Source organism: Dipteris shenzhenensis, chromosome 14 (genome assembly GCF_047967505.1).
Source record: "Dipteris shenzhenensis isolate YYH24624 ecotype China chromosome 14, Dip_SZ_1.0, whole genome shotgun sequence".
In the NCBI taxonomy this organism is placed as follows: Eukaryota; Viridiplantae; Streptophyta; class Polypodiopsida; order Gleicheniales; family Dipteridaceae; genus Dipteris; species Dipteris shenzhenensis.
The window spans coordinates 13,912,408-13,927,777 of record NC_141609.1 but is presented as its reverse complement, the minus strand read 5'-3'; the positions used below and the strand labels follow the sequence as shown (position 1 = coordinate 13,927,777).

The 15,370-nt window shown below is 42.7% G+C and overlaps 1 protein-coding gene across 2 annotated transcripts in view; it reads left to right on the top strand.

Annotated features, from left to right (window-relative positions):
- The first annotated feature begins 202 nt into the window (after positions 1-202).
- DPMS3 (dolichol-phosphate mannosyltransferase-like protein) overlaps positions 203-15,370 on the top strand; it is a 37,404-nt gene continuing 22,236 nt past the window's right edge. The window contains exons 1-3 of one of the 2 annotated variants that reach the window (XM_087385124.1): positions 203-287; positions 375-484; positions 3,822-3,929. In XM_087385124.1, coding sequence (XP_087241250.1) covers positions 377-484; positions 3,822-3,929 — 216 coding nt within the window. In that variant the 5' untranslated portion in view covers positions 203-287; positions 375-376. Of the gene's footprint in view, positions 288-310; positions 485-3,821; positions 3,930-15,370 lie in introns of those variants that run through there. The other variant, XM_087385123.1, reaches the window with a different exon arrangement.

Below are 15,370 nucleotides of genomic sequence, written 5' to 3'. Positions count from 1 at the left end.
CCAAGAGGGAAGGCTCTTTCACATTTTTTTGGCGACCTACTTCTACTTTAAGTTGCCTCTGGGGCTTGAACACGGACCAAGCATTACACGTTGCCGTGAAGGTTACAACGTATGTGGCAAGATGTGGGTTCAAGCCCCACAAGCCATGATGCAATAAATGCCTTCAACCAAACTTTGTCCATTTGGCGGATCCAATAATCTTTGTCACTGTGGCAGCAGCACGCGCGGGAGACACGTGCGAGGTTCAATAAGGACTGGCCGGACGTGACATACACTAAAGTAGATAGGTTGCTCTTGAATGACGAGGTGAGGTTAAATCTAAATCACCGTGAACTTTAAGGCCGTACTGAATTGAATTGTGTTGTCAGGGCTAGCCATGAAACACGTCTGGAAGCTTGGCACTCTTTTAATCGCAGTCACTGCCCTGTGGATCGGCCTTTTGCAGCAGCAACCCTCGCTTGTTCCACCACACATGGTTTTATTGGTACTTCGCTCCTGCCTTAGCTTACACCATTTTGTATCTTGCATGCGGTTTCGATTTCCGTTTCCAAATGTTTGACGTTCCCTCAACAAGTTCCAATAAATTAAAATCGTGTGATTCAGCTATTTTTATGAGACGTTACGTAGAATGTTCTGAGCTCCTGCCTGACCACATGATAGTTGGATGGTGATGGTCATGAATAAGGTAGGCTGAAAGCTGCAGAGCTATTACATAGAGATAGGCACAATGCTTTTTTTAATAGCTGTTATTAACATCGCAAAACCATTTCAGTGCTGTAAAACAAGGAAGAAGGGGAAGGCATCAAATTGTTCGGATGTGGTGGATCACAGAAAAGGACTAGAATCCAGTTTTTCGTAGTTGTACAATAATTTTAAACGATCAATTACCTTACATGAGGACTTCAATGATGTATTTTTCTATGCTTCTTACAGTAAGTGTCCTTGTTTAGTTGGGTGCGATTCAGTTGGTTGTAATTGACCCTCACGGAGCTGCATGAAATTTTGTTGAATCCAGGGAACTGCTTGCAGTCATATCGACAATGAGAGACATAATGCAGAAAGCTGAAAGTAGAGCATATCCCTCAAGAATCCCTCATAAGGTGCTCCCACAAAGAGGTTCAAAGTACCAAATCACATGGCAAAACCCTAATTTGGGTGTAAATGCCTCCAGGGCATAACCCTAACACTAGCCCTAATTATAGGAGCTGAATGCCCTTTCTCGTGACTAAGGCCTTGAAACATTATTTGTAACCGCCATCAATTGAATTTAATGTCTAGGTATCACCAAGGGTATAGTAAATCCAATATCAAGACCATGACCTAACATATCATTATCCTCCCCCCCGCCCCCCTCCCCAAAGCCACCTCTCACGATTTAATGAAATATTTCACAACTGATAAAATGATCGACAAGATTCAACACTCATTCTATCGATTGCATGGATGCCAGCCTCATACTGAAGCAACAATGGCATACCAAGACCCTATCTCACTGGTTACACAGCCATGAACGTGATAGCAATTGAATAAGATATTAGTGTTATTCCAAACAACAAATTATTCACTTACAATATCATGAACTCCTCCAATGAGCTTGTATCGGTGCTATTTGAGCTGTCTGCATTGCCTTGAATTCTTTTGTAGCATTGATTCTCTTTCTACTGAAGGCAGGTAAGGATTTGCATCCCAAACTTAGACATGGTTGCCATCGTCATGTAATGACTGGCATTACTTCCATACTATTGGCTGTCCACCGTGCTCTCTGAAGGGCTGACTATTGCTGTCGTTGGCTGGTGTGTTTGATCTTAAATAAGTAATCTGGTTTGGTGCTGCAGTAATACACTGTAATGTCACTTTTAGAGCCTATCTAAGACAGTGGTTCCTAAGACAGCTTGAATAGGTATAAGAACTTTTAGGCTATAGAGATCCTGAGCTGAAGACCCTTCAGGATTCAGACAGGAAACTTGAATGGAGGCAAATATATGAAACTAGAAGTTAGGGACGGGTTCGAGGAAAGATTCCAACATGCGATGGATCTTGATAAGAGTCTTAGAAGAGAGATGCCCAGCCTGTGGCTTGCAGGAGACCACTCGGATGGTCACCTTCTATATTGTCCTCTAGAGAGGTGTTAAGAGCTTAGAGGACAAGAAAGGCAAAAAAATGGCCTCACATTGACAACCACTCTCTGCTTGTTGTAGAAACCTCCACTGGCATCTACACATTGAAAATGCAAACCCTCATGAACTTTATGTAATTATATGTTTATGTGAAGTAGGGCAAATATTACTTTGCACGTAACATGCATAGACTAGATAGACATCTCCCCACACAATGGTCATACAGTTTCACATGATTCTTGAGCTGTGATTTTAGCAAGAGAGCAGTAGGCAGGCTTCTTTGGTTTTGGTCAATTTGGCCTAGCATGGTAAATAGTTAGGACAACTAGGTTATAAAAAGTCAGCTCATGTAGTTGGAAGGTTCTGTTGTTTTAGGGTCAATATGCTTTATATTAAGTGTACATGTATATAATATAACACATCGATTTATCTTATGTTGCTGAAGCCCCAACAGCTAAAATTTCAGAACAACAAAAAATCTAAATTATGATTGGATATATTCTAGTCTTACAAAGGTATATTTTTCTATCACCTTAGTGGACATGCACATTCTTTGAATTTTCGTCCAAGTGGTGATCAGATGTTCAACTACATCGATTTATCTTACGCGAGTGCAGAAGCCCCAACAGCTAAAATTTCAGAACAAAAAATCTAAATTATATATATATATATACACCTTTGTAAGACTAGAATATATCCAATCATAAAAATTTAGATTTTAACACACACACACACACACACACACACACACGCACACATGGCAGGTTTCTTTGTGTTGGGTCGCCGTCTATATAGATTCTTAAGCTATCAAGGGGGTATGACTCCCTCTTATCTTCATTTGCTGTAAATCATAGAGAGCTCCTCTACTCTAAATGGATGTTTAGGCCGTGAAAGGGGCATTGCACCATCACTATCTCCATAACTGTAAACTATCGAAGGCCGCCTGTTGGGAGTGAGGACAAGCCTTCAAGTCGTCACATTTCATTAACGCCATTATCTTGTTTGCTTTTTGCGTCCCATTTTGATGAAGTTGTTCTTTTTATGCTATCATGCCCGATCTTTCAGTTATGTGCTGAAAATGACTTCATCATCCCAGTTCATGTGAAAAGACATGTTTGTTGTATGCATACTAACAGCCTCTCTTTCCTTTACATTCCTTTGTCTTTTTACAAGTGTAAAATAGTGGTCCTATTGTGAGCATTCGTTCGGACTACTGTTTGACTCTAAAGTTGAGTTTGAATTGGTACGTACTATTTACTGTCTTTGTGAAAACTATATTGGGGTTGCCAGTTTCGTTAGACCAGGGTTGCTTTTTTTAAATTCTCAGTCTGTTGACATTATAATAACAAAACTTTTCCTCCAAGCATTGCCCTATCCACTTACTAAACTTTGCATGCTTGCATGTCAATATCATTTTGGCTTTTTACTGGTTCTATAAGATTATCCATGGTCTCTTTAAAAACTAGATTGGGCTTGGTAGTTTAGTTAGGCGACTGTTTTCTTTGTTAAATTCTCAGCTTGTCGACACTTTTATAACAAAACTTTTCCTCTGGTCATTGTCGTATCCACTTACTAAAGTTTTGCATGCTTGCATTTTGAATTTGTACATGCTACATTCGTTCTATTAGATAATCCATAGTTTGACACACTGATAGAAACACACAGCTTATTGTTTCCATGTGGTTTGCCTCTCTTGAATTGCAGCTTCCATTGTATGCTTTGGTGGCATTGGGTTGCTATGGACTGGCCATGGTTGGTTATGGGTTGATGGTGTTTCGCACTTGTCCCCAAGAAGCAGTTCTTTTGCAAAAGGTATTTTGATTCAAACATTTTGATACAAGGAATGTAGGTGTAGGACATGGTTTCATGATTTTGCATGCTTTGCATATGTACAAACACAAAGGTGGTTCATGCCAAGAGTTATCAGATGGTAGGTTGCTTTAAGACTTGCCATGGTGTCCTATCAGTGTTAATGGGTGTCAACGTGTGGCTAGGAATTGGAAAGATAAATTTCAACTGACACCACCAAATACTATCGCTTTGAAAATTAAAAAGATAAATGTAACAAGAAATCTGTTGAATGTCAGTCGCTGCAAACGCTGGGTTTGAGCTCTACAGATCTGAGTTTGGCAGGGTCCGGCTAAGCAAGGTGACATGGTAGGATCCGGCTGAGCAAGATAACATGGCAGAATCCAGGTTGACTTGCTGAGTTGACATGGAAACCTCAGTTGCTTACGTGGCACCTTTTGAGTGCTGATGACATGGATGCAAGGATAAGGTGACATGGCATGGAACAAACCCTGTGACGGAGCGCTATGATGGGATGCAGAATTCAGCAAGAGTTTCTGCAACGAAGCGAGATTTGTTTGAATACTGGATTGGTTGCTACAAATTGGCTGATGAAGAATCAAATTAATAGCGGATGAACTCTCGCACTATATTTGCAAGTGGAACAAATCTCTGGATCCTACCTTTGAAGAAGTTCCATCCCAATCTCCAAAACTTGGTTGCAAGCATGCCTGTGGAAGGAATTACCCACAAGCATATGCGCAAGGGTCTGGCATTTGCAACACCCAATAGAAACTACTAATGTAAGCACAACAGCAAACACACACAATTTGTGTACCCAAGATATGAGGTAGAAGGCAATTGCATGAGGAGAACTGCAGGATGGTGCAAAATAAAGGATGCAGAGTCAACACACGGCTTGAGCTCGTCATTGACTGCACCATTGTTGAGGACTGCAGCTTTGCTGAGGACATGCACATTTTGGTCTATTTGTGGACAAGCCAATGGAGGCAGAGTGGAAGGAGATGAGAGATCTGGTGGTGGTGGAAGCTTTGAGAAAGATAGGGGCCAAGAGCATGGCTCCGATACCAAGACGATGTAGATTTGGAGAGTGTGGTTGATTTAACATAAGGGGTAAGAGAAAGGGAGAAATGGGCAAAGGGAGGAGAGAGAGAGAGAGAGAGAGAGAGAGAGAGAGAGGAGGAAGCAAAGGGTAGATTGGATAAGATGTTGTATCAAAATGTGGGTACAAGAGTGAAGGGGGGGACTTACACTGCAAGCCCCGGCAAAATTGCATTGATTTCCTTCCGCCAGGTAGGAGATAAAATGGGCTAAGTTAGTGATAGCACTAGGGACAAATGAGCAGGTTAGAGGGGTCATAATTGGGGATATTTGGCAGGTGTCGCGAATTTTCAAAGAAATGTGTCCCTTTTGCTGAAACTGCCTTGGTAATAAGCAGCATCAAATCAGAACCAGAAGGGGTGCTGCTGATGAGGCAATAGCAGTGTTTATGAGGCAGCATGAAATCCAAGTCAGCAAAGACTGGCAGAAGACAGGGTCTGGAGGGTGCTGTTGTAACATGCAACAGTAATCTGATCGTTTAATCGCAGCAAGACCTTCTTTAAACGTTTGGCGAGGAATTAGCGTTATGCACCATAGAGAGAGAAATGAGATAAGAGTAGAGAGAGAATGGAGTCGACAACCGATTGGGTCCCTGTACACGCTGAGGGTCCCCTCCCCCATCAGGGGAGAATTTGCTTTATACTTGGAGAACTGAGAAATACAAATAATACTCTTCGAGAGAACAAGGAAACGTGCTTCTGAAGAGTACATTGTGCACACGTATTGCAAACCCAAAGACCTGAGAGGCAATGCCGACCAATAGCGAGACCTTGATGCTGTCCATACTGACAATGTAGGGCACTTCTGCAAGGCAAGGAAGAGGCTTGTGCTGTCCACCGGGTTGCAGGGTTATTGTGTGAGTGAGAGAGTCAAAGCTTGGAGTAATAGATTCTAAAGAGAGCTGAGAGATGACTGAAATAGCGAGGAAAGCACTTGCTCTAAATCAAGCACCCACCCTAAATTCGCCTAGCTTTTGCTGGCCCTTCCTGGCTATTTATATACCCGGGATTTTCTCTCTCTCTCTCTCTCTCTCTCTCTCTCACTTCAGCACTTCAGCGCATGAAGGCGAATTTCCCACCCTCTTTCCGTCTGAGAACAGCCTATCAGATTCCGCCATCTTTCTTGCTGTCCTCTACTCGCCTTCTTCCTTGATTCCACTCAGCACCAGATTCCCTTTTGTTAGTGTGAAGAGCACACGTTTGGACACAGCTGCTTTTCTTCTAGTCTCTCTCCCGTGCGAGATATTTTCCAGCCATGGAGGGACATGAAAGTAATGAAACACCTACGTTGGATTACTATTTTATTAAGATGGAGGACGAGGCTACATCGGAGGTTATTCCTCGTAGACCTCATGACCTGCTACGAGAGATGGATTCCTTGATGGATGAACTCTGGGCAGCTCTTGACTACTATAAAACCCCTCAGTACCAGAAATATATTGAAGAAGGCTCATGCTGTTCCAAATGTAGACAGCTTGTTTTCGAGTCTTTATACCGCTTCCGTGCTATTGAGAAGCGATGAAGAAGTTGAAATCCTCAGTTTTGACCGACACCCAATTATTTTTTGGCTCGACTGGATCTTTTGAACCACGTTTGGTTCAAGAAGCTCCCCAATTTTGTATGAATTATAAACTGTCTTGTTATTAAATTGACCAGGTTTTGGTTAATTTGGTTATGATTTGTAACTAGTGGCATCTATAATTTGATGGGTTCAAATTATATAACGTGTACTTTTGTTCCATATAGAAGGTCTTTCTCGCTATTCTGATATATTACATCTTGAAGTTTTTTAGATATATGGTACATTGATTATGCCCGAGTATTTGTTACATATTAGCCCGGATTTAACAAAGGCAATTGGATTTCCCTTTCTCGAATCTTGGTGCGTAGATTCCTGTTTGGTTTCTATTTGAAGTTTTGATCTCGATGTGATTGTGAGTTATGGCGTTTCTTCGAGTTACCGTTTGGACATATGAAGGTTCTTATTGATTAGACCAGGATGAGTCTTGTTGGATACTTTCTTTGAATCATGTCCAAAGGCGGGGTCATTCTGATTCTCACTCTTTAAGCCCAAGGTCATGGATAGTCAGGATTCAAGAGTTGTTAGGGATGCTACCTACTGGGTTTTCTTCTTTGACCTATTGGTTGGGGTATTGTAACACAAGGGGGTGATATAATCACATTAAGAAAAGGATTGAGAACGGATTTGCCACCCTGACTCAATCTGGGATCATCTGAGTTGAAGGGGGATTGGCTACCTCATTTACTCATATTGTCCACCGAGTTTTTTATTTGCAGTATACTTTGGTGGTATGGGACACTAAGGTATATTACGTTTAAGATTCTCTGATGTGGTGGTATAATCCAGCGTGAAATAATACCCAAGGACCTCTAGGGTGAAGTACAAGTAGGTTGAATTGAATTGGGGGCAACCTGATTAATTTTTTTTTTTCTAACGAGGGCTGACTAAGATTCTTTACCCTGAGAGAAGCCATGTATTTTTTGGGTTCAACCCTGGAGCTCCATAGTCTAGACAGAATCTCAAGGAGGGTTACCGCATCTCTTCTGATGATGGTATGTCAGTGCCTTGTTTGGAACTTGATGTTCCTAGATAAGAGATCCTAAGAACTGGATGATCTTGTGATCGGAGCGGTTTATTGTGCACAAGTTTATACAGGATATTCGATAGTGGATCTTGTTTTAAGAGATTTCGGATTGTATGTTTCCGTAGTCTTTGGATCACATAGGATGTTATTCCTATGATGGTTGACTATATTCATGTCTAGAATAGTACCATTAACTGGATATAGCCAACTTAATTTTTATTGATTATCCTCATGTAGGGGCATTTCGAGGATAGATCAAGGGGACCATATCTTTGATTAGGATTTTGCCCATTGATACTTCCATGAAGATTATTCCATCATGAGTTATGAACGGACACCTAATTGTTCTGCGATGGAAAGTCTGTCATGTATTTCAGCCCAAGAATTTGAATTACAAGGGTATTCCGTTGAGGGATTTTTAAGTAACTCAAGAATTAGGGTTAATAGAAATTGCAACCAAAACAATTGGCCTCGAGGGGTTCAATTGATGGGGTTGTTCGAACAATGATTCCTCGATCTCAACCTAAGATTTTGAGTTCAAGGATACTCAATAGATAAGGTTGATAGAATCATTTACCTTCAGCTACAGATTTTACCATGCTTGTGTAGGGGATATGTCAACGGAACTAACTCTGAGGATTCACGCGTTATTGGATTTCTTGAGGAGAATACTCGACGATATGTAACCTTGTTCAGATTGAGAGATTTACTTTCCTTGGGTTGGTTATCAAAGATTGTGGCTTTGGCCTTAGATTTTCTTTGATTTGAATCTCATGGAAAGTATAGCACACTCAAACTGATAGTCAGAGTATAGTTATTGGCATGGACTCATCTTCACAGAGAGTTTTCGGGCTTTCTGGTGAACTCAAGAGTGAGTTCTTAGAGGAAGGGGAGTATGTCATGTGCATGGTGTACCTAAGGTTGGATAGCAGGTTAACGTGGGTTACGAGATAGCATAGGGCTGGATGGCTATTTTTAGCCGAGATTGCTATATATAGAGATTGATTCATATATAGTGCTCGCTTTATATGGAGGGAGCTATTCATAGCATTGTGCTATCTATAGCGGGTTTCCTTCTATATAGAGGGAGGGCCAGTGCTATTGTGTAGATCAGATGAGTGCTCCTCAACTGATGGATGGGGCTTGGACCGCCGGGACTCTGGCCATCTACATGGCAGATCATAGGTGGTGTATCGAAGGTCCTCTGGACGGGCTCAGGTGGTATGGGACGCCTGGGTTAGATACGGGCCTATGGATGAGTCGAGTTGTAGCCCACGTGCTCGGGGGTGGTCGGGAGGATCGAGGCACCTGCGCTATGATTCTGGTTGAATCGAGGACGAGATTCTAGGTCAGTGATAGGGTCAGATCTTGCGGGGTCGTGTCACTATGTAACCGACCAGATCTGGTTGGTTAGGGCTCCCTACCAGTCGGTGCATGCAGCAGGGGACCGACCCCTGGTCGGCCACTTCTTGAGGGCTCCTTGCCCTCCTATAAATATCCCCCCCTTCCCCCCTCATTCCTCATCACCTGCACTAAAGCCTTGCACATAGGCAAGCGCACAGGAAGAGGAAGAGACTCAGCATTTTGTGACAGCACTTGGGCTGTTTGTACATGCTCTATCTTGAGCTTTTGTTGCCCACCATTGTGGGGGAATATATTTGAGTTTTGGTCTATCTCTCTTTCAGTTTTCTGAGTGTTGTATGAGCTAGAGAGGAAGTGAGGTGTGAGTGATTCTATCCTCTATTTACAACATGGTATCAGAGCTAGGTTCACAACTCTAGATCGGAGTACCTCTGCTAGAAGGCGACTCCAATCGACACTCAAGCTTAGGTGCATGGTCAAGTTATCCACTGTATATTCAGTTTACTGTTCTTTATTACAGCAAGGATGGAGGACAAAGATTCAACTGTTGCCTCTTCAGCCCATTCTCTTCCTTCCTCCTCCTCCAGATTCCTCTCATTTACTATCCCGAACTTCGGAGAGTCAGGGAAGCTAGACGGGTCGAACTATCCGATCTGGAAAATGAAGATTCGGAGCCATCTTGTGGCCCGGAAGTTGTGGAAGCTGACGACGGGGGTGGAGGCAAAACCGGAAGACTTGTTGGATAAAAAGGGGAAGATTCTCATCCCAGTGGATGGTGAAGAACTTGAGAATTGAGAAGAGAGAGATGCCCACTCCCTAGCATTAATCATAGGGACCACGGCGGACTCTGTTCTTAACACGTCCCCAGTACTCCCGAAACCTCTGATCTACAAGCAAACACAAGAACACACCAACGTGAGGAAACTGAGCAGGCTGCTCACCACCCAACCATGACATCTACGGGATGTGATCCCGAATCAGGAGATGTCCCCTCTGAGCCACGAGCTGAGCTACTGGCACAAACTCCCATCCAGATCCTAACCAGCCTAGTGTCCCATACCACCAGGTGGCGCTGTGAAGCTTGGGATCCGCGGCTAAGCCTTGGGCTACGCTATGATGCAGGCGCACGTCCGCGACTCAATCCAGGATCAGACCTAGCACCTGGGAACGAGACTTGCTCCCCTCAGCTCCCTGAGAACTGAACCTCTGGGCCCCTTATATAGACTCTGGCCCCAAGCGCCAAAAATAGCTAAGACCTCTAACTGGTTCGTACCCTTGCCACTCAACGCGAGAATCAAGCATGCCTAACTCTAAGCCTCCCCAAGCTACCTGAGCTAGTCTTGTGTACCCAGTACACGTCAGATACCAATCCGTGTACATGACATACTTCCCCTCCTCTAAGAACTCACTCCTGAGTTCGCTAAAAAACCTGGAAATGTCCTCCGGAGGTTCGGTAATGTCCCCCATGTGGAATCCTCCTCAACACGATCCCTCCACTTGATCTTGTATTCTGTGATAGTTCTATTATGAATCTGTCTTTCGCAAAATTCAGGAATAGTCTCAGGTTCGTGTGGAATAAAAGTTAAATCTGTAACTTCTATTATCTCTTGAGGAGACACAAGTTGATCATCTGCACCCAGTAACTCTTTCAGTCTACTGACATGAAATACTGGATATACTTTAACATCAGGAGGCAATTCTAGTCTATATGCAACTGGTCCAATTCTTTTAATAACCTTGAACGGACCACAGTATCTGGGGGATAACTTCGGAACCAAATTAGTACTTAGGCTCTTGGATTCCTTGGGAATTCGCAAATATACCATCGTTCCTTCAAAGAACTCTCTAGGTGAACGACGTCTATTAGCATCAAATCTGTCCTGATCTTGGGCACTTCTAATAGACTCCTTGGCAAATTGCAACATTTCCTACATGTCTAGCAAGAAAGTCTTTGCAGCATCATTTTGGATTCCCTTTAACCCAACCATAACTGGTGACTTAGGTTGAAACCCGTACATAGCATAAAAGGACTGTAACCAATACTCGAATGCTTTGCACTGTTATAAGCAAATTCTATCATAGGTAGATAATCTTCCCATGAAGACTGTCTCTTAGAAACATATGCCCGAAGCATATCTTCAACCAATTGGTTGACCTTCTCTGTATTGCCATCGGATTGTGCATGATCTGAGGAACTCATACTTAGAGTAGTTTCTAACTTCTCAAAAACAAGTGTCCAAAAGTTACTTGTAAACTTCGAGTCCCTGTCATTGACCATGTCAGGGGGCAAACCATACAGCTTAAACAAGTGGTCCACAAACTTGTGAGCCAGCTGAACAGCTGAAATAGTTGTTCTAGTAGGTAAGAATCGAGCCATTTTTGTCAGATGGTCGACTATGACCCAAATGGAGTCATGACCCTTGCGCGTTCGAGGCAAACCAGTAATAAAATCCATGGAAATACTTTCCCATTTATTACCTGGAATTTGTAATGGCTGTAATGAACCCGCACTTCTAAGGCGTTCTGCCTTAGTAACCTAACAAACCCAACAACCTACCACATAGTTTTCAATAAATGCACGCATCTTAGGCCAATAAAAGGTATGCTTCACAAGAGATAGAGTCCGATGTATACCCGGATGTCGAGCTCTAGGAGCATCATGACACTCCCAGAGAATCTTGGATCGAAGTTCCAAAACATCTGGTACACAAATCTTTCCATTCCGGAACAGCAAGCCGTTAATCATCCACTGACCTCCTGCCGCCTGTACCGTAGGTGGCATAATCCCTGAGTCCTGGTCAACCATGGAGCTCCCTGTTGGGATATCTCAAGGTGTATGCCTCAGGCACACCTTATGTTTCTATGTGTGAGTGCTAGAGGCACAGTTAGGTGCCCACAAGCACAGTTAGGTGGTGGAAAAGCCACATAGGATGATTGAGTGAATCTAGGAGCAGATTGAGGAGATGATTGTGGAGCTTTGAGGTCATCAGTGATGTCAGTGACCTTGTATGAGGTGCCTACTTAAGGACCTCTTTCTTCTTCATTCTATAAGCAAGTATTCTGAGTTTGTGTCCACTCTACTCTTTCTTTTCAGTATTCCAACATGGTATCAGAGCCCTTTGATCCCCCTTGAGCCCATTTCTGCCACATCATCATCTTCTTCTCCATTTTCCTCTTTCTTCCCAAAATCTTTGAGAGCTTGGTTCTCCATCTACAAACAGCCATTGCCCAAACCCTCTGAGCTGGAAACTCCTCTAGTATGGGCGAACTTCCACCTGCAAGCAATTGAAGAAAAAACGTCTGTGGTGGCTGCCATTCTCCAAACAGCGAATTTCTTCTGTTGCTCAATACTCCCTGCATACTCCGCCATTGCCTGAGCCCTCTTAGGAGTAGATGGGCGACCTCAAGACGAAGATTTTGAGCCATTTTTCAAGTCATTTGGTTCAGTAACGAGGGAGAAATCGTCAAAACTCAGTTTCAGCCTGTAGCAACTCTCCCGGGCAAAAGTGCGCACCATTTCGTCCAACCTCTGTGCTGGACCTTCTCTGGTATATGAGCTTTCTTTTGCTTCAGAAAGCCCTCTTTTCCTTGCTTTGAAGAGTGAGCTACAAGCCCTCCAAGTTCAGCTTTTCATTTTTGACAGTTTTGGACAAGTTTTGAAGATGATGCTACATAAAATGCTACTCTAGCATTTCTGGTCTTTTGAAGTTTTCAATAACTTCATTACAAGTGTTGCTTCAGTTTTGCTTTGATTTGCTAGACCTGGTTGTGATTGGAAAGTGTTTATTTCATCCACTTCTATGAAGCATGTAAAAGGAAGCATCATTGTTTGAAATCTAGTCACTACTATTTGCTACATTAAATGCTTATATTTTGAAGCATTTCAGTTGTTATTCTAAGCCCTGTAAGAGAGAAGACACTACCCAATACTTGGGTTAGAGCCTCTCATGGCTTGCTTATGCAAAATATGTGAAAAGCCAAAACATAAAGCAATGTCTTCTTATGCTACAAAGGATGAAAATGCCAACCTGACTTCCTTGTTGAAGATTGCCAAAACAATGGTTGCCAAAAAGGAAGCAACTACAGAGATCTACCCTCTCATGGCACTTTTATTTGACTCCAAGTACAAGAAAAAGATGAAGCTCAGATACCTAAGATATGCTTCTCTACACAACTATGGAGATGACAAGATAATTGTTCTCTTGAAGGATATGACTTTCAGATCCACTTGTTCTATCATAGTACCATCTTATAAGGCACTAGACACTGCCCATGTGGTAAGACCTTGCCTTGACATGGATATTTTGCCTCCACAAGATGAGGCATCCCATGAAGATTATGCATTTTAAACATCTCTATGTATGCTCCAGATCTCTCTTTTTATGTCAAGGTACTCAGCCTGGATAGTCCTCCAAAATGAGTGAAAATAAACTATTGTGTTTTGTGTGTTTTGTAAACACCTCTGGTCACCTTATGATGTAGGCCATGTGTATGTTTTGTTCCATGGTACCTCCTGCAGACATTGTGTGCATGTACATGCAGGGGAGATAACCATTGGAAGGTCTTTTTGTATCCCTTTTTGTTTACCTTACACCCAAGGGAACCCTTGCTAGCATGAGAACCTAGCCATAGATTAATCCTTGACCACCATGAGATGGCATGAGAAACTATGAGACTAGATGTATCCTTGACATAAACTGAGGCATTCCCTTGAGGGGGGGTTTGTTGGGATATCTCAAGGTGTATGCCTCAGGCACACCTTATGTTTCTATGTGTGAGTGCTAGAGGCACAGTTAGGTGCCCACAAGCACAGTTAGGTGGTGGAAAAGCCACATAGGATGATTGAGTGAATCTAGGAGCAGATTGAGGAGATGATTGTGGAGCTTTGAGGTCATCAGTGATGTCAGTGACCTTGTATGAGGTGCCTACTTAAGGACCTCTTTCTTCTTCATTCTATAAGCAAGTATTCTGAGTTTGTGTCCACTCTACTCTTTCTTTTCAGTATTCCAACACTCCCATCCTGGACTTTCTGCCAATAAGAACTGAAATGACTATCAATTGCGCAAAGCCCTCTCAAGGATTGAAACAGGTCTGAGGATATTTTCGTAAATGACATAGCATTCACAAAATTCACTCGACTTAAGGCATCCGCTGCACTATTCAGCGAACCCTTTCGATAACGTATTTCAAAATCAAAATCTAGCATTAATTCTGCCCATCTAGCCTTGCGTCCCCTCAATTCAGAGCCATCACACACATACTTGATTGACTGATGATCGGTTAATATAAGAAACTTCGAACCATACAAGTAGTGTCTTCAAACCTTCAGAGCATACACGACTGCATAGAGTTCTTTTTCTAGTGTGGGCCAACGATATTGGGTGTCGTCCAGCTTCTTACTCTCAAAAGCTATAGGTCTGCTCTCTTGGAATAAAGCTGCCCCAATCGCAAAATCACTCGCATCGGCCTCTAAAACATAAGGCCGGGTAGGATCGGGTAATGCAAGAACGGGTGCTTCCTTGATAGTTAACTTCAAGGTTTCAAAAGCCTTGTTCAATGCATCATTCCAAGAGATCGGTTGGGTAGACCTATGTCCACAACCTTTCAATATGTTTGTCAGGGGTGCCGTGATGTGTGAATAATCACGCACAGACTTCCGTAGAAATACTGTAAATCCTAGGAAAGAACGAAGTTGTTTCACAGTCTGAGAGATAGGCCATTCTAAAACCTTCTTGATACGATCCAGATCAATGCTAATACCCTCAGAAGAAATCTTGTGTCCTAAGTAAATGATCTCCTTCATAAAGAAGTCACATTTACTCATCTTGGCATAGAGCTTATGCTGTCTTAGAATAACTAAGACAATCCGGAGGTGTCCTATGTGATCCTCTAGCGTTCGGCTATATACCAAGATGTCATCTAAGAACACTACAACGAATTTGCCCGGAAAATCTCGGAACAAATCGTTCATCATTTGCTGGAAGGTGGCAGGAGCATTGGTCAAACCAAAAGGTAATACAAGAAACTCGTAGTGGCCATACCTAGTTCGGAATGCTATTCTATCTACGTGTTTAGCATAGATACGGATTTGGTGATAACCCGTACGCAAATCAATCTTAGTGAAATACTTTGCTCCGGCGAATCGGTCTATCAGATCATCAGAACGAGGTAGAGGGTATCGATTCTTAATTGTCACTTTATTCAATCGTTTATAGTCTATACACATTCTCCATGAAGTATCTTTCTTCTTTCTTAAGAGAACAGGTGCTCCCTAAGGTGATTTACTTGGGCGAATATAGCCCATATTCAAATAATCCTGTAGCTGTGAAGCTAACTCATCCTCCTCAAGCTGGCTCATCCTATAAAGTGGAACACT